The sequence below is a fragment of the Pygocentrus nattereri genome, chromosome 13 (assembly GCF_015220715.1).
Source record: "Pygocentrus nattereri isolate fPygNat1 chromosome 13, fPygNat1.pri, whole genome shotgun sequence".
In the NCBI taxonomy this organism is placed as follows: domain Eukaryota; kingdom Metazoa; phylum Chordata; class Actinopteri; order Characiformes; family Serrasalmidae; genus Pygocentrus; species Pygocentrus nattereri.
Window position 1 is genome coordinate 18,544,072 of NC_051223.1, and position 20,982 is coordinate 18,565,053.

Consider the following 20,982-nt stretch of genomic DNA (forward strand, 5'->3'; position numbering starts at 1 on the left):
GAAGACATACTCTTGAAGGTACGACCCCAGTGACAAGATGGGGACCATCCTAGTGACAGTTTATTACATTTTTTGGTGTATGGTTGCTGGATCTTTGTCCAGAAGAGCTGAACAAGCTCAACAGAGTACTTCAATACAGTCAAGCTGTGCGTTCACCCCTCTAAAACACATACCCATATACCCAGAGAGTGAGGAGCCACAATGAGGAACAGAGAGTAAAAGAAATCACATGCTCAATGGGACATCACCTAAATGAAATGAGGGTCTAAGGGTCCTTATGTAGGCTCATCCTTCAGTTTTTCGTTCTCATATCTACATTAATTAGTAGTTACTGAAAAATTCATAGTAATAACAGAAAAATAAGCTTAGGAGACAGGGAGTTGTAAAAGAAAGACACTGAGGAGTCTTCTACTGAGTTAAAAAGGAAAAGAAAGAAACTGTTGATGAGAAATAAGAACCAATGTGTTGATAGAAGACCGTTCAAAATGAAAAAAAGGCATTAGTCACTTGTGTTGGTCATTCAGTTTTGCTTGTTATACATAGTCCACATTCGGTTCATAGACAGATATGTGGTATGTGTTGCTGATTATGGGTATGCCCTACTTAAGTAAGGTGAGGTTTAAATATTCAGAAATGGCACCAGAAATCTGGTCAAAGTTTTAAAGACTTTACAAATTTAAGTCACAGTTTATCCATTTGTTTAGTGAGGAGCTCTCGGCCATCTCTTGAAGCTTAATGATTTTAATGTTGGAAGTATTACTATTTGGGCTGTAGCAATAACCATCAAAGCCTTCTGCCATTTGGCCTGTTTTGAAGTCAGTTCTCTTCCTTGTTCCTTTCTTTTCTTATTGCAGAGCAGTACCACCTCAACAACAGCAACTTCTCCTCCTTTAGCCCCACAGTCGGGCTCCCTCATCCCCAAAGCAATATCAGCCTGCCAGGCCTTGCACTCAACAAGTACACCTCACTGAAGGCAGTGGGTAAGTGAACCAACTTACCAATCATAATGATGAACTATCAGTCAATAGAACACTAAGAGTCAGCCTGTTTACAGATTTCAGCAATTCCCCGGTCACAATTAAACCAAATTCTCTTGATGCTAATCATGCGCTCCATCATTATTTATTCATTTGTATCACTCGATTTAGCATTCACAAAGAGCAGCAACAACTCCTTCAAGGCCTGAATCAAACAGACCGTTTTTTCATCTTCTTCTTTCTGTTTGATTGACAGAACTAGGGAAGCCCTGTGGTGGAGTAGACCTTTTTTCACTCTGTGCTGGGTTTGTGGCAGGGGCGTACGGTTGCCCTGCTTTACAAAGACCCAAAGCTGGAACCTAATCAGCCTCTGGCTACAGCAGCCCATTTATACAGACAAGCTAATAGTGACACACATGCGTGTGTACATGCTGGAGTGCAAACGAGTCCTTACAAAACTGCAGTCAGACATCTGAAGCACTCACAGCTTCATTGCCAATACTTACTTATACAATGAGACTGATGCACTGTGACAAATCAGCAGTCCCTCATGATTAATGAACATAATGAACTGCAGAGAGTTTACAGATAAACCTGTACCACTAATAGGCTGTTACTGCAGCACTTTCTGCTTCACTGCCACGTGCTTTTACATTGCCTTTAGCAGCCAGCAAACTCAAGCTGGATGAAATAATCATTCGATTTTTGTAACTTAGAACTAGTTGTTTCACTCATAAGTGTGCAAACTGTATCTGACAATAATTCACAGTATGAAGTAGAATATGAAAAAAAAATTGCATGTGAGTTTAGCAGCATTACATTTATTTGCAACATATTAGGATTTAGTCTTGGTGAGTTTAGTAAGAGTAACTTACCTAACAGAGGATTTAATGCATACAGACTAATAACTGTTTTTCAAAGAAAAAAAGTGCACTATGTAAGGCTGAACAAAGAAACACGCTAAAATGTGGTGTGTTTTGTCTGTAAAGCCTGAAACAATCACTTAAAAATCAGAGGCACAGGAGTTTTCACTGTAGTTTTTGGACTATGTTATATGTATTTACATATTAATGTCACATGCACAGGCTCCAAAAGAAGGTCCAGCTCAATGTTTAGGTCTCAAATGTAAAATCAACATTATACTGATGCATACATGATGAGAATAGTAGATAATCAGAATCACTTTATCACTTCATTGATAACTGTAAGATAATTTGCTTACACCCTTGGAAGACACGCCAACACCAAGTTTTGACTGAGTTCTCATTGAATACTTTCACAATCAGCAGATTCATATGTTTGTGGGGGGTCCGAAGCACAAACAACATTACAAAATGTTCGTCTGCACATCGTGTGTCATTGAGGATTTGAGGACTAGAGAGGTCTCCAAATCCTCAAAGCTTATATTGTGTAGCTTTAACTAATAATAACTAAATATTATGTCATGTTATATTATATTTAGATAATTATCTTGCAAATAAAGCGGTTTGGTAACACTTTACTGTAGGGTAGAGTTCACAAGGCTACCTAACAACCTGCAAATGTGTACATAAACCTATATAAACATTTATGAAGGCTGTTTTTCCAGTGAGCAGCAGTTGTCATAAAAGCTGCTTTTATCAAAGTCAATGTCAAGTTGACATAACACATATGTTGTGACAACTATTTTCTGACATTAGTTGTCATAATACTTTCTGGAGTGAAATGACACGGCATGTTATTGCAATTGACTTTGTAACTTAGTGTATTTTTGGTATGTCACACACATAATGGCTACTATGTTACATAACTTGACACATATGGCTGCAAAGTCACATAAAGGTCTTTTTTTAAAAGATGCTTTGAAACTTTGTGAAAATACTGAAATGAAAATCATCTGTATTGTAGTTCTATTATGAAGGTTTTGATGAGGATTTTTTATGACGACAGTTTGCCACAGTGTGTGGTACCCTCTAATGTGTCCACTGTAAAATAAATAAATAAATAAATAAATAAGATTAAATGCACATGATATTTTCTGAATATTAATTAAGAAGCATGCAGTTCAATTTTAAAACTATACACATGGTACTTGCTGAAGTTAATTGACTAGCTAGCTTGTTTTGACTCATAGTCAATTGAAAACAGTACAAAGATATTTAATGTTTTAATTAAATAAATGTATTATTTTTTGTATACATACATTTACCAGTCTCAGTCCATCTCAGATAACCTGTAGCCCACCCAGGTTTATGGCTTCCACTTTCCATAGTAGAGTCCTAATTTGCATTTGTAGTGATGAACTGTTTTTCCAACATATTGCAGCGCCCTTGCAGTTCCATATATACAAAAGAAGCATGTTGGATTTTAATGGTGTGTCGTCTTAGGGAACAAAGTTCACAGACAATTAGTATTGGTTTTTGGCTTTGCCCTTTATGCAAAGAGATTACTCTGGATTCATTTTTTCATTTTTCATTCATCTGGATTCATCTTTTAGTAATGTTATGGACTGTACATGGTTAAATCCCTGAAGTCCTTGCAATCTTGCATTGCGGAATATTGTTCTTAAACTGTTGGACTATTGACATTTTTTTTCGATTGAGCCTTTTGTGAATGCCCCTTTTATACCCATTCATGATAGCATCACCTGTTACCTGTTCACCTACCTGTGAAAAGTTCCAAACAAGTGTTTCTAATAATTGAATTGTTCAATTCAGGCAGTAAATTTAGATCAAATCAAATCAAAATTAAACAAAAAAATTTAATAAGGTAAAATATTAAAGATTTATTCTTTGTGATATCTTCACTTAAATCCCTGTAAAAGAAAAATCACTATATTCTGATTTTATGTGCATTTGTAATAACAATAATGATAATAATAAGAATAATAACTCTGTTTATATAGCATCTTACATCAATGCTTTACGAAGAAAGAACATAAACAACAGCAAAGATCAGAATTCGAGTTACAGTGGTGTAAATGTGTGTGATTGAGAGAATAAAGGAAGCATGTGAGAGATGTATGTTCACACTATATGCACACAGCTGTAGGACAAGGGCATTAGGCTGCCCTACATTACTGTCTAAAACAAGGCCAGTGGCAACAGAAGCACAGTGGTTCAGACATACAGACATACGTGCTGCCTACACACGCACCCACTCACAGTCAAATTTGTCCATACAAAGTGCATGTCTCAATGTCCTTGTTGGTTGTCCAGTCATCATTTACTGATGATGATCCTCTGTGGCAATATAACCTTTAGAGTCTCCTCAAGGTTTTTGTACTGTCATCCAGTCAAATACTCATGGTAGCTTAAATAAATGTAATAAATGAAGGGAAAAGAGGCAAAGAGCAAAACTCAGTCTAGCAGATCTAGATGCTATTCCATGATTTAAGTCACACAGTGCAGTGTTTTTAGTATTGACAGCAGAAAAGTTCACTTTGAGGTAATCTTTCAACAACTCCTGTTTTATCTTTTATTGTCATACTTTGATTTATGACTGGATGACAGCTGCTAAACTAAATAGTTTTCAAGTCTCATTCTATTAAATTATGTTTTGTCACTGATAAAAAAAAATCCAAAAAAGAAAGAGCATTCTTAATTTTAATATAGGGGACAGCAGGGCACAACCTTTCGTTTTTTTCCAGTTTATCGTTTTATTACTTGCGGATTGGGATTTTTTTTTTTACAAGCAACATAAAGATCACTGCTACAAATGAAAACGTGAACGTACAGCACCTACCGAAAGCAGAGCGAGTGCTAATGTTACCCCATAGGAAGGTTTAATTGTAACAGTGGTATTACAACAGAGGTTGTAATAGTTGCTAACGATTCTGGTAAAATGACCCAAACAAGTACAATCCGACGCTGTTTGAATCAGGCAAGCTTACCAGCATAGAAATATGATTAGTGAAAACAGCACTACATACAGCACATAACTTTATGTGACAGATGTTTATTTGACAGAAATGGAAAACCAATTTGTCAGACAAGATTTTAAATACCACCATCATTTATTTATTGCAGCTAATTAAAAGAGCTAAGTTAACACATCTGACACAAATATCAATTTGTAGCTTAAAATCATAATAATCCATCCAAGTGGAAACCATGTCTAGTCTAGTCCATGTGCTTTTTGTTTTGATCCCAGTCCGGCCCCTTGTTTGGTTACTCCATCCCTGATTGTTCCCACCTGTTTTTCTACCTGTGTCTGTGGCTCCCCGTTGGCCTTCCATCTCTCCTGTGTCTGCTGTTCTCCGTGGGCCTCTTGTTTCTCCTGTGTCTGCTGTTCTCCGCGGGCCTCTTGTTTCTCCTGTGTCTGCTGTTCTCCGCGGGCCTCTTGTTTCTCCTGTGTCTGCTGTTCTCCGTGGGCCTCTTGTTTCTCCTGTGTCTGCTGTTCTCCGTGGGCCTCTTGTTTCTCCTGTGTCTGCTGTTCTCCGTGGGCCTCTTGTTTCTCCTGTGTCTGCTTCTGTGTCCCTGGGTTTTTCTGTCCCTTTGTTTTTGCCCTCCTCTGTTCCTGGTATGGTTTTGTTCCCTTCTATCGTGTCCGTGCCCGTTCCTGTTCCTGTTGTGGTTCCCGTTCCTGTCTCTCCTTTTGTTTCTGTCCCGGTTTATGTATGTGTGTCGGTTTCTGTTTTGGTCCCTGTTCCCCTTTGCGTGGTCTGTCTTGCGTTCTTGTTTTTTTCAGCTTCCGTTCATCTCTCATTAGGCGTTGTTGTGTTGGGCCTCCTCGTCCTCCCTCTGTGTTTCGTCCTCGTTCTGTTGCTGTTTCTTCTGTTCCTGTGTCTGATGCTGTGTCTCCTGTTTCTGTATCTGTGCCCTTGTCTTCTGTTCCTTATTCTCGCATTCCGTCTTCTGTTCCTTGTTCTCGTGTCCCTGCTTCTGTGCCTGTCCCTGCTTCTGTGCCTGTTCCTGCTTCTGTGCCCGTTTATGTTCCTGTTTCTGTGCCCGTTTCTGTTCCTGCAATTGTTTGTGTGCCTTCTGGTCCTGTTCCGTGTCCTGCGTCTGTTCCTGTGCCTATTCCGTTCTCTGTTCCTCGTGTTCCGTGTTCTGTCCTTGTTTAGTTCTGTCCGTTTTTGGGTCCTTGGTGTCTGTTTTGTTTTGTTCTGTTTTGTTTTTTTTGGCACACCATGGAGTTGTGTGTCTTTGGGGGGGTGGGGTTGAGGGGTACTGTCACGATTGGTCCCTCCCAGTCCGGTCCATGTGCTTTTTGTTTACCTTTTGATCTTCCATGTATGTTTATTTTGGTCTAGTCCATGTGCTTTTTGTTTTGATCCCAGTCTGGCCTTTTGTTTGGTTACTCCGCCCCTGATTGTTCTCACCTGTGTTTCCACCTGTGTCTTGTGATCCCTAGTTAGTCCTCGTGTATTTAAGCCCTGTGTTTTCCCCTGTGTTTTGGCAGGTCTTTGTTTGTCGTTAGATGTTCGGCTGGTGTTTGTTGTTCATGTTTGTTTGATATGTTTGATCGTGTTGGATGTATTGTATTCTCATGGTGTTTGGTTCTTGTTTGAGGTTCTGTGTTCATTTTGTCATGTCTGTCCCTCCTGCTCTCCGTATCAGCTGTTTGAACCTAGAACATTTTGACCATGACCCTATATTTGCCCATAATATAACTCGCTTATCTCAGCACGTGCATCCGCCTCCTCGCTCCCCATTACAGTTTTAAATGATGATTTAATTTATTGAAGGAAAAATGATGTTTAGCCCTACTTGGCCCTATGTGAGAAGGCAATTTTTCCCTTAGCTACTAAATCAACCATTTAACCAAACTGAATTGACTATTGGGTTCAATTTCACTGGTCACACTCAGGCATGATTACTGCTAGACCTGTTGGATCCAAACATTAATTGAAATGAACCAGTGAGGCAATGTGCAGGTAGAAGGTCTCAAAATGCAGCACATGGTGCCACATTCTAAAATATAAAGATGAGAAGTTAAGTCACTGAAAGTCTGGAAAAAGTTACAAAACCATTGCTAAGGCTCTGGATCACAGCGAACAGTGAGAGATATTATACACAAATGGACAAAATGTGGAAGAGTGGTGAACCTTCCCAGGAGTGGCCGGCTACCAAAATTTTACCAGGAGTGCATTAATGACTCGTTCAGGAGGTCACAAAAGAACTGCAGGACTCACTTGGCTCAGTTAAGGTCAATGTACATGACTCCACAATAAGAAAGATACTGGTCAAAAATAGCATCCATCTGAAAAGAAGGTCTCGCATTTGACAAGAAACATCATTTGGGATAATATTTTGTGGACTGACAAGTCAAAGGTGGAACTATTGGAAGACATGAGTCCCATTACATCTGGCATAAAACTTACACCACATTCCACCATAAGAACATCATACCAACAGTCAAACATAGTGTTGGTAGTGTGATAGTTTGAAGCTGCTTTGCTTCTATGGGACCTGGATGACTTGTCTTAATTGATAGAACCATGAATTCTGCTCTCTGCCAAAAAATCCAGATGTAGAATGTCCATCAGTTCCTGACATGAAGCTCAAGTGCAGTTGGGTTATACAGCAGGACAATGATCCAAAGCACACAAGCAAGTCCACCTCTGAATGGCTCAAAAGAAACAAAATTAAGAGGTTGGAATAGCAGAAAGTCCCGGCTTCAGTCACTTTGAGATGCTGTGGCAAGACCTTAAACAGGAAGTTCATACTAGAAAACCCTCCAATGTGGATAAATTAAAACAATTCTGCAAAAACGAGTGAACCTCCACAGTGATGTGAAAGACTAATCACAAGTTAACGCAAATGTTTGATTGTAATTGTTACTGCAAAAGGAGGAACAACCAGTTGTTAATGTGGGTGATTTAGGTTTTGAATCATTTAAAAGCTACATTTTGTGTTTCCTGACATTGTCTATATCTTAAAATTAGTTCAATGATTTGAAACATTTATGGCAAATTAGCAAAAATAGAAGGAATCGGGTGAGGGGTAAATACGTCATCATTTGTATAGTCTGACTTGCTGCCCAATGTTCAAAACAAGCAAGTTAGTAATCTTTGAGAATGTAATGAGTAGAGACAGAGAGCATGGCTTTCAGGTAAACAACTGAAGCAGAGAGAGGTAAATCAGGTCTAATGAATATGACCTCAGCACTCTGAAGCTTCCTCTCCTTCACCAGTGAGCTAATCGGAAATGACACCACTGCCCCCTCTGTTTATATCCAATAACTACTCACCAGTACTCCACTGCTCTCCAGCTCCACTTATTTATTTACAGATCGCCTTATTCAGGGAGCTCTCGTCTGTTAGCCCACTGTGCACCATGACACTGAGTTCAGCTGAAGATTTATAAGAATGCTCTGCTGAAAAATAGAGCATTGAAACCATGACTATTATAACCTGATGGTTTCATTTTTTGCAACTTAAAAACTTTCTTTCTCCTGTAGTCTCTTTCTGGAGGCCCCCTGGTGGCCATTCCTCCAGCAGAATAGAAATCGATGGGATATTTGTACTTAATTTAACCATTTGAATTAAATATTTTGCCTGTAAATCTGTTATCAGACTGACAAGGACATTGTTGACTCCCTGTGTATGAGATGTGACTCTGTGTTGAGCTGCTGGTGAGCAATGAGGGGCAAAAGAGGTGAAAATGAATGTCTCTTCATAAAAATGGCTTTTCCAAGACAAAACACTGCCACATGCTTGATATAAAGAAAATCATATATAACCACTACAATAAATAAATACCATTAAACCACAATAGAACCATTCTTGAATTGTTGACTGCTCACTCACCTACAAAGATGAAAATCCAGTTCATGTCTGGTGTTGTAAATCATGCATATTTCCTTTGAAATACAATTAATGTTTTAAATCATAACAAATGAGGGACCTTCAGAACAGAAGCGGTATTCTATCTACTGTGAAAAAAGTTGAAGTTACCATTTTGGAGATACAAGGTTTCTTTTGTATAAGCAATGATAACATTCTTCACTTACTAGGCCTATTATGCAACTCTTTCTTTTCTCCTTGTGTAGCAGACACAGCTGCAAGAAGTTATTACAAGAGCTATCCACTCATGGACTTCTCTCAGTACCAAACACCGCCTGCAACTTTCCAGCCCATTCCACTGCACCCCAAAGACAAGTCTTATTTGCATCAGGAAAAGTCCTACATGCATCAGGCACTGCCATCCCATGACATCCACTCTCCCCTTTCCATTTCAATTCCCAGCAGCCACCTGGAGCGGACCCGCATCCCGAAGACCACCACTCACCCTCTGCTCTCTGGATCAGCCTTTAAAGCCTGGGACTCTGGGCCCAGGCACGTTCTCCAGCAGACCTCGCACCCCACTCACACTGGTCGTCGGCAGACCTATGATGATGGCAGGAGGCAGTACAGCACGGAGATGGTGCCTGAGCTTTTACCACAGCATGTGACCTATGGAGGACCTTCATCATACCATTATGCTCTCAAACAGAAGACCTACCAGACAAACAGCAAGACAGAAGTCACTGTCTGAGGGAAAATGTTTTACAAGCAGCAGACCTGTATTCAAAGACATCCAAATGGTGTGACTGTGGGCTTCTTTGAGATTTATGGTTTCGCTGAACTTCCAAACCCTGCTGCTTTGCTTTCCTTAGGGTTCTTCTGCCTTTGTCTGCTTAGTCCATATCTGGTCTGCATGTCCACTACAGTATGCTCCTCACATATACATTGGGGAGCATTCATCCTAGAATGCAGGAATGGTCCCTAGGTCCTAGAGCACTGAGATCCAACGTCCACCAACCAACACCAACAAACTAAATGTTAACCTGGTGTACCATACCTGTATGCATGATTGGGAATTTCTGTTCACATTGATTAATTTGGTCAGTTCTATTTCTGGAACATTCTGAAGCAGGGGTGTTCAGTCCAGGTCTGGGAGATCCATCACCCTGCGGGGTTTTGCCACAACTGTAGCATACCTACTCCAGGTGACGAAGGCCATCAGGGACATCTGACTATCAGAGCCAGCTGTATTGGATCCAACCTCTCAAGGGTGGTCGATCTCCAGGTCCATGAGTGGACACCCCATTCTAAAGCCAACAGCCAAAAGCTGTAGGTGTTTGTTAGAGGACGCTGGGCCGGTGTTCCATGGCCTTAAGGCTACATCAGCTCCACAAGGAGAATGCCTCTATCACATCAGCCCTCCATCTACCTCCACTGGCAAGGAGAGTGAATGTGGATCACCATCCTGGCCATCTTTACATGAAAATGATTAAGAAGAAAAGCTACAGAAAGCGAATATGATTCCTTAACCTGAGGCAGTAGGTAATGTTGAGCGAAAATGTCTACTCTAATTCAAGGATGTACTGAGGGATGACCAAAGGGTCATGTCCCCTGTGGATTCATACCACTGGGGGGTGTTAGCACATCTTTTGGCCTTCCTGAGTGGGGTGGTCAGTGAAGGATTGTGAAGTTCCAGAGGTTAGTATTCCAGGTCACATGAACTGTAGGTGAGATCTTGTAAGATCTCTAATTAGTCCATTTAAACTATTATTTTTGTAGGACCTGAAGCATCCAAACCCTAACTTAACCCTAACTTAACCAGGGGACCAGCCATATGTCTGGAGAAGTGAAGTTTATTTATTTGCGTGCAGGCACCAGACACCTAGCCAGCCCATAAGACACTGGACTGATGCAGTTTTATAGCATGGACTGATGCTCAACCTATTCATGACAAGTGACAGGTGTGACAGACATGACCATGTAGGGATAAACAAGAATAGACAGAAGAATGTTCCAAATACAGTCACAGTACAGACACACAGAATACTGAATAAAATGACATATAACGCAACACTAAACACATTACAGAGCAGTACATTTCTACAGACTTCAGCCTTGTTTATTCCAGAAAACGAACATAAGACTAGTTAACATGACAGATGGAAAGGCACCCAGAGGTAAATTGTTCAAATGTTGCTCTTTAATAACATAGGAGACGTAATGGTGTTCCTTCAAAAATTCATTATGAGAAAATAGCATTAGACAAAAGGGAGACATGAGATCTAGAAGAAATTATAGATGAGCGTAGCTGCAGATGAATATGAATGTTAAAGTCTTGACAAATCTGAGCATAATGTGAGACTTTATCTCTATTAAAACTGAAGAGGAGACAGATGTGAAATTACTGAAGTTTTTTCTCAGGAGAAACATCTGAACAGCAGGTGAATTAAGCAAAAGACTCCTTTGTCTTTCCACACAGAGGTAGTAAGGAGATCTCTTTTACATTTTTTTTCCTATAAAAAGAAATCCTCAGGCTTGTCTATGGAATATGAGATCCATAAGACTTTAACTTGAGTAGCTAAGTAAAATTGGATTGCCTTTGCTGCTGTCCAGACTTCTTTTCTAATGAAAAAACAATGCAGAAGTCACTATACAATACTTTCATACAATCCCCTTTTTTGTTCAATTTTGAGACCTTTAAATGATTTTAAAGGTCCAAAAACACGGGGACATGGTCTCACAATTAAACCAGGCAAACCCAACCTTGTGGTTTGGACTTCAGTCAGTAAGTTTAGGATTTCTGTCCTTTTCTCCATCTTTCCTCAACTTCTCCAAACAGAAGGTAAATGCAGCTGAGACTCAGTTGTGTTGTGCTGTTCCGAGCTATTCTTTTAACTTCTCGGCAGAGCAGGACAGCTTAGGCAAGAATGCTTATTCATTCAGCTAACGATCCAGAGCAATAATCTGGAACTGTGAAATCTCTTTCCCCGTACGTATGAGAATCTAGCTCGGAGATTCCTCCTAGACCTCCAACAACTGTGACCTTCCATCATCTGCAAGGACATTAGGGAGCAGATGATAAGCTGTGTTGCTTCATTGTTACATCTGACCCTATGCAAAGGCAAAATGGTGAACCTACCTGTGTTGAGCTTTCTGCAAGGTGAGATCTTTTCTTCATAACAATGGATCCTGATTGTCTTCTCTTCTCAGCACCTGAAGACCAAGCACAACAAACACGACTGTTACCTCAGAAACATTTGTTCCTCGGCACTTTTTACACCAGAAAGTATTTGAGAAATCAAAGCACAGGAAGACCTAAAAGTAATACTGGCTGTGAGCTAAAAGATTAGCCTTGTATTAATTTGTTATATTAATGAGGTGTTGTCTATAGTGACCAGTTAGCACTTGAACTGAAATCAAGTTTTTGTGCTGTTAAAAATATGGTACAGCACTTGAAATAGAGTCACAAACCAAACTGAACGCACCTCTTGGGCGAGACTCCCAAATAAGATGTTCCATGATCGAGGGGATGAGGTTAGAGATCATTTAGGAACCTGCATTTCAAGCCCATTTTATCTACAGCAATACAATACATAATGTTTTATATCTGAAGATTTTAGTTTGCAGTATTTGTACTACAGTATTTGTATGTTTGTAGTATCGAAAACTGTGTGTATTTTAAAGTGCTTCTGATCGTCTCCAGTATGGAACCATGCATTCATTCAGATCTGATAACCCTGTGAACTTCACCTCTGTGCACTTTTGTTATCTTAACATTTCCACACAGCACTTACATTTCATTATTCTACACACGTATTTGTGTGGGGAGCACATAACCAACAGAAATTTGTTAAGCAACTTTGTAAGAGATATCTGTACATGTATTAATATAGTAAGTGTTGCGATTTAAAGTAATTAATATATGTGTATATACCATTATTATTCTACTGAACTTTTTATTTATAAAAGGGCTTTTCAGAACAATTGGAAACAAAAAAGGATATGACTTTTTCTTTAATGGGTAAAAAAAAAGCCTCCTGCCTGCAAAGTGGTCTGATTTTTTTTCTCAAATTAATATCTCAGGATTGACTTTTAAGATAATCTTGAGATAGTTATGCTGAGAAAGATTATTTTGAGGTCATTCTCGAAATGTTTTCTTTGTATAAGTTTCTCAGGACAAGTTTCTCAAGATATTTATCTGAAGATGTTTTTCTCGAGACAATGTGAGGGAGATACACCCACTGTGGACACTAGATGGCAGCAATATGCTGTTCAGGGAGCACTGTTCCCTACATCCTGGCCCTTGGTGTTTTGGAGTGTTCTGGTTAAAAGTGGCATTAAAGTTTGAGGTTCAGCAAATTCCTCTGATTCCGAAACATGCCACTTTTAAAACAAGCTTCAAATGGCACTCTGATATAATGACGTCTGCTGGTAAGCACTGAAACTGCATCTTTGTGTTTTCTACTCACACCCTCTGGCTGGCAGGAGACTTTTTTAAAAGTAACCCCAAAGTAGAGTAACTGCATTGAACGTTACTTGAAATCTGGGCCTGTGTTCATGAAGATTCCTGAAATAGCTGATGTAGGATCAGATTCCTCTGTTATTCACGACAATCTAACAGGATCAGATTCTAGATCAGCACTACTTCAGAGAAGCTTTATGAATACTGACCCAGCGTTTTAAGGAGGTAACATGGAAGATGGACTTTAGGGTTGGTTTCTTAGACAGGGATTAAGCTTAGTCCTGGACTACACAGAAACCCCCACTGAAAGGAATATGTAGTCCAGGATCATCCAGGTAACCAAACCTCAATGTTAGGTGCTGAAGCTTGCTAGTTGGTCACAGAATGTCATATGAAGGGCGCCACACAATGAACAAGAGAATCAGTTTTCACAGACTTAATAAAACGTCAGATTCTCTGTTAGCTCCCTCTACAAATTCCCTCTAGAATATTAAAGAGAATATAATAGCTGAGCTGAGTGTGAGAGAATGTCGACTTTTAAAAAATATCTGTTTGACAAATATACTAATCAAGATTATAGAAGCAAAAGATATGAAGCAAAAAGTTTAGATCCACTGACTTGTACATTGAACACTGTTCTTAAATGCTTTCCGAATAAACCTATTACAAAAGTTTCTGAATTTCTCTGCAGATTTTGTTCTGCTGCTGTTAAACTGTGTTGTTTGTGAGTGCATCAGTGTTTCCAGCAGAAATCCTGTGCCATTCCTATTTGCTGTTCCAGGTGACAGAAGACAGCAGAGCTAAAATATAGAATCTCTGTTCATTTTAGTGGCTTACAAACAGTGACGTATTGCTACAGTGAGCCTATTTATGAAGGGGTTATGCACATTGAAAATTTCGTGAACTTTATCTCCCTCTCCTGGGCAATTTGGGTATTGCAGACAGATTCACGGATAGAAAAAAGCAAGGCAGAACAGTACTGAATGCTAGATTAGTAGGCTCTCTCCTGAATTAGCATGCATGACTCAAGACCACATAGCCATGTCAGCAACTCTGTTAATGTCTTCCAAGACCTTTTAAAAACCTCCACACAAGCTTTGCAGCTACAGCGGCACTGCTAAGTAAATACTGAAATGAAAATAAGCTACACCACTCGTTTAATATATCGCTGCTGTGGAAAAAAAAAAAGATAGAAGTATCTTTTTGTTGATTTTTTCTACCTCGTCTGAACACAGCAGCTTTTCTAAATATTGTGTGAACATTTCATGATGAATGATCCAAAATCACTTCGCAGAAAACCTTTTTACATTAACTTGCACTGATAGTGAAGAGAGTTTTGGCTTTTAATGTAAAATTAAAGCTTTGGAGATGCATGATTTGCTGATGTGTTAATCTGCTAACATTATGAGTGAACATGAAGAAATGACAGAAAAAAAGACCTCAATCCAAATTTTTTCCTTGCATTTTTTATTTTTCTTTTTTAAAAAATAACAATTTCCAAATACTCTGAAACCGGAACCCCAGCCCTGACCTCCACCTGCTCATCTATACAATCAGAGAAGAAGAAGGCTTTAGTCAATAATATGTACCTCAAATACAGCAATGCATAGAGATCTGGTGAACATCACCAAACCCAGTTCCCAGCAGAGTTTATTTGATTGGGAGGTTTCCTTAAGACCACAAGACTTCTTAGGTCACAAGGTCTTAGTCAATCTTAAGTGCAAAGTTGGAAGCACTGGCATGTTGGAAGTCACTCCAAAGCCAAACTCAGAGATTAGGAGAGGACCATGTCTACCTCTCCTTCTCTCTCTCCCCTAAATCCCTCCTCCCATCAGCGTGTGCCCAAACTCCATCAGTGCCAGCAGAATAAGCAATATGGTGGAGTGACAGCAATGTGGCATGGGAGAAATAACCCAAATAAGTTGAACACTGAAAGCTAGAAAAAATATGGATCATTTTTGGATAATAAACTCCTGACAGTGAGATGGCCAGGAGTCAAACACTACTTATTGTGGACCATGACCATCCAACCAGATGTACAAGCTTAAAGGACCCATGTCCTACATTTTTCTTGTATTAAATTTTTATTCCCTGAAGTCCTCTTGTAATATTTGTGTGGTTTTTATGTACTGGAAGCAGATGTAATTCATTTTCACATGACCATTTTTGATGCGTCTTTGAATTAAACAAGTTGTTTTTGTTACTGTGCCTGGACTGCTATATTGTCATTGCTGTGCAATAAACCATGTACCTATATTTTTGTAGGTTTTTTTTTTTAACTTTTCTGCATAATTTGAAACCCCTTAGAACCGCTTAGAATTGTGGTAAAATTTCATGATGAACAGACCAACAAAAATGGTCCAAAATTACTTGGAAAAAATATTTTTATATTAACTTTTACAATAATAATTCTTTTTTGTTCTCTGGTACAGTGACCATTTTGAAAATCCAAGGTTTTGTTCCAACTGCAATGATATATTAACAATCTCTAAGCAGTTCTGACTGACTGCTCTGTATTGCATCTCATTCAAAAACTACCCCAAGCTGAAACACTATTTACACCTTCACCACGAATGGACGAATCATGAGGACGCTTCATGATATGGGCCCTTTAAGATTGAGAAATGAAAATTCCCTGCCTGATATGTAGGCATACAAACAGAACAATCTGGATGTAAATGAACCGGTTTGTCATGGATACATATCGTCCTAAAGGAGGGAGAAACTTGGAAGGAGTATAGATTGGTCTCTCTGTTGGCAAACACATAAGCACAATGTACTGTAATATGTTTATGTATGGTTGAGGGTGTGGGGGATAATACTCAGTGCTTCAATAGACCTATTAAACAACAGAACTGCTCAGAAACCATACATTATTCTGGTAGAACATGAGGAAATTTTTTTTCAGCATTACAAACAGCATATAGGTTTGAAGTGTTCATGTGTAAAAGCCTGTACACAGAATAAGGATGAAGGTGCTAAGTCATATGTTGTATGTATCTGCTGAGCAGTTTAAGACCATAGCTACAAACAGGAGTCCCAGTGTATCTGCAGGTCTGAACTGTCCAAAAAGTCTGCGGAAAACACACTGGGGGGTGTGTGTGAGCCCAGAGGAGCTAGAACCGTTCCCCCTCCAGTGCTGCTTCCGCCCATGGATATGTCCAGCCAATCCATGCCATCTAGGGCAGGGTCTTCAAAGTCCAGGCTGGTGGGATGGGAGGAGAAGCTCAGGTCGCCGGTGTCCATTGGGGAAGGGGGATGATCCAGAATGCTGGGAGTGCTCAGCATTTGGTTGTGGAGATCATCGATCAGTGTTAGAGGACCGTCAAGCTCCACCCCGAGCAATGGCGTCCCAGTTGTGCTCTCTAGGAAGTCTTCCAGACGACCTGTTCCTGAGCAGGGCCGCTCGTGAGTGTCAGAGGGAGGGGCAGGGTCAGAGGGAGGGGTCGGAGGTGAGAGGTGCAGTGGGGAGGAGGGAGGGGAGGGAGTAGGAGGATTGGAGTGCAGGTCAGAGAGGGAAGGGTCTGGATTTGCCTTGAATCCAGCTGAAATTTCTGTAACAGATATAGAAGAGAAAGGAAACAAAACCAGGAAAAAAGAGGCAGTAAATTAGAGCTATGACATATAAGAGACTGAGGGTTGAGTTATTTTTACCACAGTACCATGGGGTGTTATTACTTACAACACAAATCAGAGCACCTAAGGTCCTGTCACACAAAATTTACTAAGCAAAGTTGCATTCATTTCAATGGTATTTGCCAGTCAGTGATATTGTGTCACAAATGTTGCATCGAGTTCAACTTTGGTGAACTCTGACATGCAAATTCATGTCTGATTAGTGCTACATTTTCGGCTGTATTGACCTCTAAAGGGACTTTGGTTCACAGAACTGAATATCCAAACTGGATAGAATGCTAATTTAACAAGTGTCTAAGCACAAACCTTCTAAAATTTAATCCCCGCTGGCTATATATGAACACATGAAAGAGAGACTGCATGATACGCAGTAAGTCATGAGACTGTATTAATATTTTTACTTCTGTGATTGTACATTTTGTGGTAGTTAAGTTTGCCAGGTGGCAAACTGTATATTAGCTCTTTGACTGACTGTAGCTGCATACCAGTCAACTCACTGCTGCCAACCATGCCAGTTATTGATGTATTTTTGCTAGAGATCCTTATGCAGCTCTGTGCTGTCACAACCAATTGTGGTTGTGTACAATAATATAATACAATTATTACATTATATATATATATTTTTTAAAAACTTTTTTCTACTGCAAATTTTAATAAAGAAATATTTTCATTTATTATTAGTTATAATTTGTTTACAGGAGACTGTAATTGCAAGGCAACAGAACAAAGATTCCATGAACAGCACAATGGTTTTTGAAAATTTAATAATGATTATTTTTAACAGCTTTGATCATTACTCAAAGAAACTTAAAAGTGTTTATTTTTATCCATCATCCATCCATTTTTTCCCATCAAATCTGCAAAAAGCAAACAGCTATGCAATTCTTCACACAACTATTAAGGCATTTAAAAGCTATTCCAAGATGCTTTTTCCTTACCTCCACTTTTAACGAGAATGTCAAACAAGTCATCTATGTGCTGATTGCTGGAACCGTTCTCCTATGAAAAGACAAACAGATTAATAACATTACCGTAAATGTATGCATCTACTGCACCATTGGGAAAATAGACTTTGTAAACATTTGCCACCAGAGCAGAAAAGGCAGATGATGCAGATGAACAGGGAGCAAAGGAAGCCATACTTTGAGACGATGAAGGGAGTGGCATGCTGGTTTTGGAGAAGGAGGGGTAAACAAAGTGTGCCGGTCAAAGGTTGGGCACACTTCTCCCTGCAAGAGAGGGAGGTCATGATAAAAGGGAGAGGAAATAAGAAAGGGAAAAGGAAGGGATTACCTTTGATGAGTAAAAGCAATACAGAAACCAAAAGGGGAAAATGAGATGTGTTATGAGATGAAATGAAACACAAGGCTGGTTTAGGCTGGACTGGATGATGCTGTACCTTGAGTGAAGGGGGTGAGTTGGGCTGAGTGACAGGGCTGGGCACCTCGCTGAGGAAAAAAGGCTGGAGATTAGGTGGGGCAGACACCGGATGACTTGACTGTTGTACAACGGGAGTCTCCAAATGCAGTGCTGCCTTCTGCACCTGTGGGAGGGATTAAGGCTGATTATATACTCCAACACCTTAAAATTAAAGTGTCGAAATTGGACTTGACCAGTATGTTATTACTCTAGCATTCAGGAAATGCCTGCCCTTAGCCTAATGAACAATTGTTGCCTGATGTTTGTTTTTTAAATAAGCCATGAATCCATTATGTATCAGGGAGAAATCAAGTGCATATTCACATACTTTTGGGCTGGGCTGTTTGGCAGGAGCAGCTTTCTGGGGCTGCTGGGGCTGGTTTACAGAATTAGCCACTTCATGAGTCGACTGGCTGGGTAGCTTAACAGGGGTGGACTGCAATCTCTAGGACAAAAAGCAAAATCATCACATAGTTAATAAGGAGTGCTTCTATGTGCAATTGCCAATTCATGTACACAAAACAGTAAGAAAAACTGAAATCATACGACACAATGGTGCTATGCACCTTACCTGTAGGGTGATGCGCCCATTGGTTTTGTTTAGAGAAGATTCACCATTCAGGCTATCCACACTGTTATTGGCAAGGGCAATCAGGTAGTGGTTGCCATTACCATCTGTGACAAGAGTGGGTGTTGGGTGAGCTTTCAGAAGATCCAGTGGAAAAGATGTGGTCACCTGAGTGCCAGTCTGTTGGTTGATAAACACTTGTGAGATCTGTGAAACACAAGGCAGGAATTAGAGCTCTCAAGGTAAGTATAACTGACATACCCATTAAAAGCCTCACATCATAATGTATGTGTGGAAATGCCGACAATCAGATGTTTTGTCTAAGCTTCAACAACTATTATTAAACAAGTTTTGCACTGTTTACCTTTTCACACAACCTGACTGACCTGTTGTGTCTGTAACGGTCGCTCTTTGTGCTGCTGTTGTTTTTGTGGCCTTTGTTGCTTCTTCTGATTGGCCAGCAGCTGCTTCTGCTGGTTCTGTTGGATAATTAGCTGTTGAAGCCTCTGTTGTTGTACCAACTGTGACTTGGGCTGCTGCTGCAGTTTTGTCTGCTCTAATTGTATTTGCTGCTGCTGTTGTTGCTGCAGCTGCAGCCGGTGGATCTGCTGCAGTTTCAGCAGCGTCTGCTGAGAGCACTGAGTTTGTGTCTTCCTCTGTGGCTGTGTCTGCAGTTGAGGCTCTGTTGACATCTCCATGTCCTCCTTTGCCTCTTCCTTCACTTTCACAGTCTCTCCGTTGGGCAGAGCTGCTCTTTCTGTCTTCATTGAACTGTCCGTGCCCTCAGTGGCTGGTCCGCGCTTGCCCTGCTCTAGCTGAGAGCGCAGTGTCTCCACCAGCTGCTGTTTCTGCCTCAGCATGCGTGTCAGCTCCTCAATTCGTTTGTCCTTCTCCTGCAGCATTTGGTCTTTGTCCAGACCAAGCAATGCGGGTCCCGCTGGTGGAGCCAGTGAAAGCTCCTGAGACTGAGGAAGCGGAGGTGGGACAGGGGTGGGACACGACAGGCAGCATGAAGACTGCAGCTGGCTCAGAGGCTCCTCTTTAATTGGGGAGGGGTGCTCAGGAGATGGGTGCAGAGTAAGCTGTGTGAGAGGTGAGCTCACCTGGTTAAAGAGAGGGAGAGAGAGAGATAGAGAGAGACTATTAACTTAAAAAGAAAAGTAAAATTTAAACCAGGGTAAACTTACAGTAAAATACTGTTAATTAAAGACTGACTCTAACAAACATAAAGCGATACAAAGCTATGAGGCCAACATTGCTAATAAAACACTAGAAGCCTATAGTCTATAAAGCCTTATAATCTATAAATCTATATAATATATAATCTATAATCTATAAATAAATCCCCAAAACCTACTCTCAAACCGCATCCTCCATTAAGGTCTGCATTAAGGTCATGCAGACTTGTCACACAGTATGACTCACTGTAAACTGTAGAAATGAACTAAATTTTGTGTGGCCATGAACTGTCCAAATTCAAGATTATAGTTACTTATAAAAAGAAAATCAAAAATCATGAATGGAATACACATACATGCATATGAAAGGTAGTCAGAATTTGGCATAACACTTATCGTCTAAAAGCAACTGCCTGCTGTATATGAGGTACACAGTAACGTTTTGTAGCTCACATTGCTAGTGATACTGTGTCTGAAACCACACAGACTTGACAAGCTGTGGAAGCGATTTGAGCAGGTTGAGAGCCTTTTAGGTCCAGTGCTAAACTAAAGCAAAACTTGGACAACAAGCACATCTTTGCTGAGCATGTAAATTTAATATTTTGTCCAACCATTCCTTTAACTAATAAAACACAGAGTAATGAGTGATACTGTAGATAACACACAAGTTATTTATAATTTCAAGTGTTTTATATGACAGTTGAAAAACTGCAAGGAATATCAAGCAAATAATTCATATTATTTCAAATATATCGCCGTTATCGGAAAAAAACTTGTATCTCCAAAATGGTAGCTTTACAGGAAAAGAACAAATCATACTTTACTTTTAATGTAAATAAATGGAACCAGACATTTTTCCAAGTACTTTTGGGCCGTTTCTTTCCGTCTATTCATCATGAAATTTACACACAATATAAAGAGCAACAGGTATTTTCAAATTATGGCAAATCAAAATGAAAAATAACAAAACTGGATATTCAAGGTTTTCTTCCAACAACAGCGATATGTATTTTTAAATTGGCAATGCCTTTGCC

At 39.9% G+C, this 20,982-nt stretch overlaps 2 protein-coding genes across 13 annotated transcripts in view; one reads left to right on the forward strand and one right to left on the reverse strand.

Annotated features, from left to right (window-relative positions):
- shisa8b (shisa family member 8b) overlaps window positions 1-14,108 on the forward strand; it is a 50,726-nt gene extending 36,618 nt beyond the window's left edge. For 3 of the 5 annotated variants that reach the window (XM_037543981.1, XM_037543982.1, XM_017725305.2), the window contains 2 exons: window positions 855-980; window positions 8,952-14,108. In XM_037543981.1, coding sequence (XP_037399878.1) covers window positions 855-980; window positions 8,952-9,436 — 611 coding nt within the window. In that variant the 3' untranslated portion in view covers window positions 9,437-14,108. The remainder of the gene's footprint in view (window positions 1-854; window positions 981-8,951) is intronic. The other 2 variants (XR_005131302.1, XM_037543983.1) reach the window with 2 other exon arrangements.
- Window positions 14,109-14,591: 483 nt separating this feature from the next.
- mrtfab (myocardin related transcription factor Ab) overlaps window positions 14,592-20,982 on the reverse strand; it is a 37,643-nt gene continuing 31,252 nt past the window's right edge. For 7 of the 8 annotated variants that reach the window (XM_037544058.1, XM_017725309.2, XM_017725308.2 and 4 more), the window contains 7 exons: window positions 19,157-19,873; window positions 18,774-18,977; window positions 18,531-18,647; window positions 18,183-18,326; window positions 17,926-18,012; window positions 17,722-17,782; window positions 14,592-16,701 (listed from right to left, as the gene is read on the reverse strand). In XM_037544058.1, the coding sequence (XP_037399955.1) occupies window positions 16,172-16,701; window positions 17,722-17,782; window positions 17,926-18,012; window positions 18,183-18,326; window positions 18,531-18,647; window positions 18,774-18,977; window positions 19,157-19,873 (1,860 nt within the window). In that variant the 3' untranslated portion in view covers window positions 14,592-16,171. The remainder of the gene's footprint in view (window positions 16,702-17,721; window positions 17,783-17,925; window positions 18,013-18,182; window positions 18,327-18,530; window positions 18,648-18,773; window positions 18,978-19,156; window positions 19,874-20,982) is intronic. The other variant, XM_017725312.2, reaches the window with a different exon arrangement.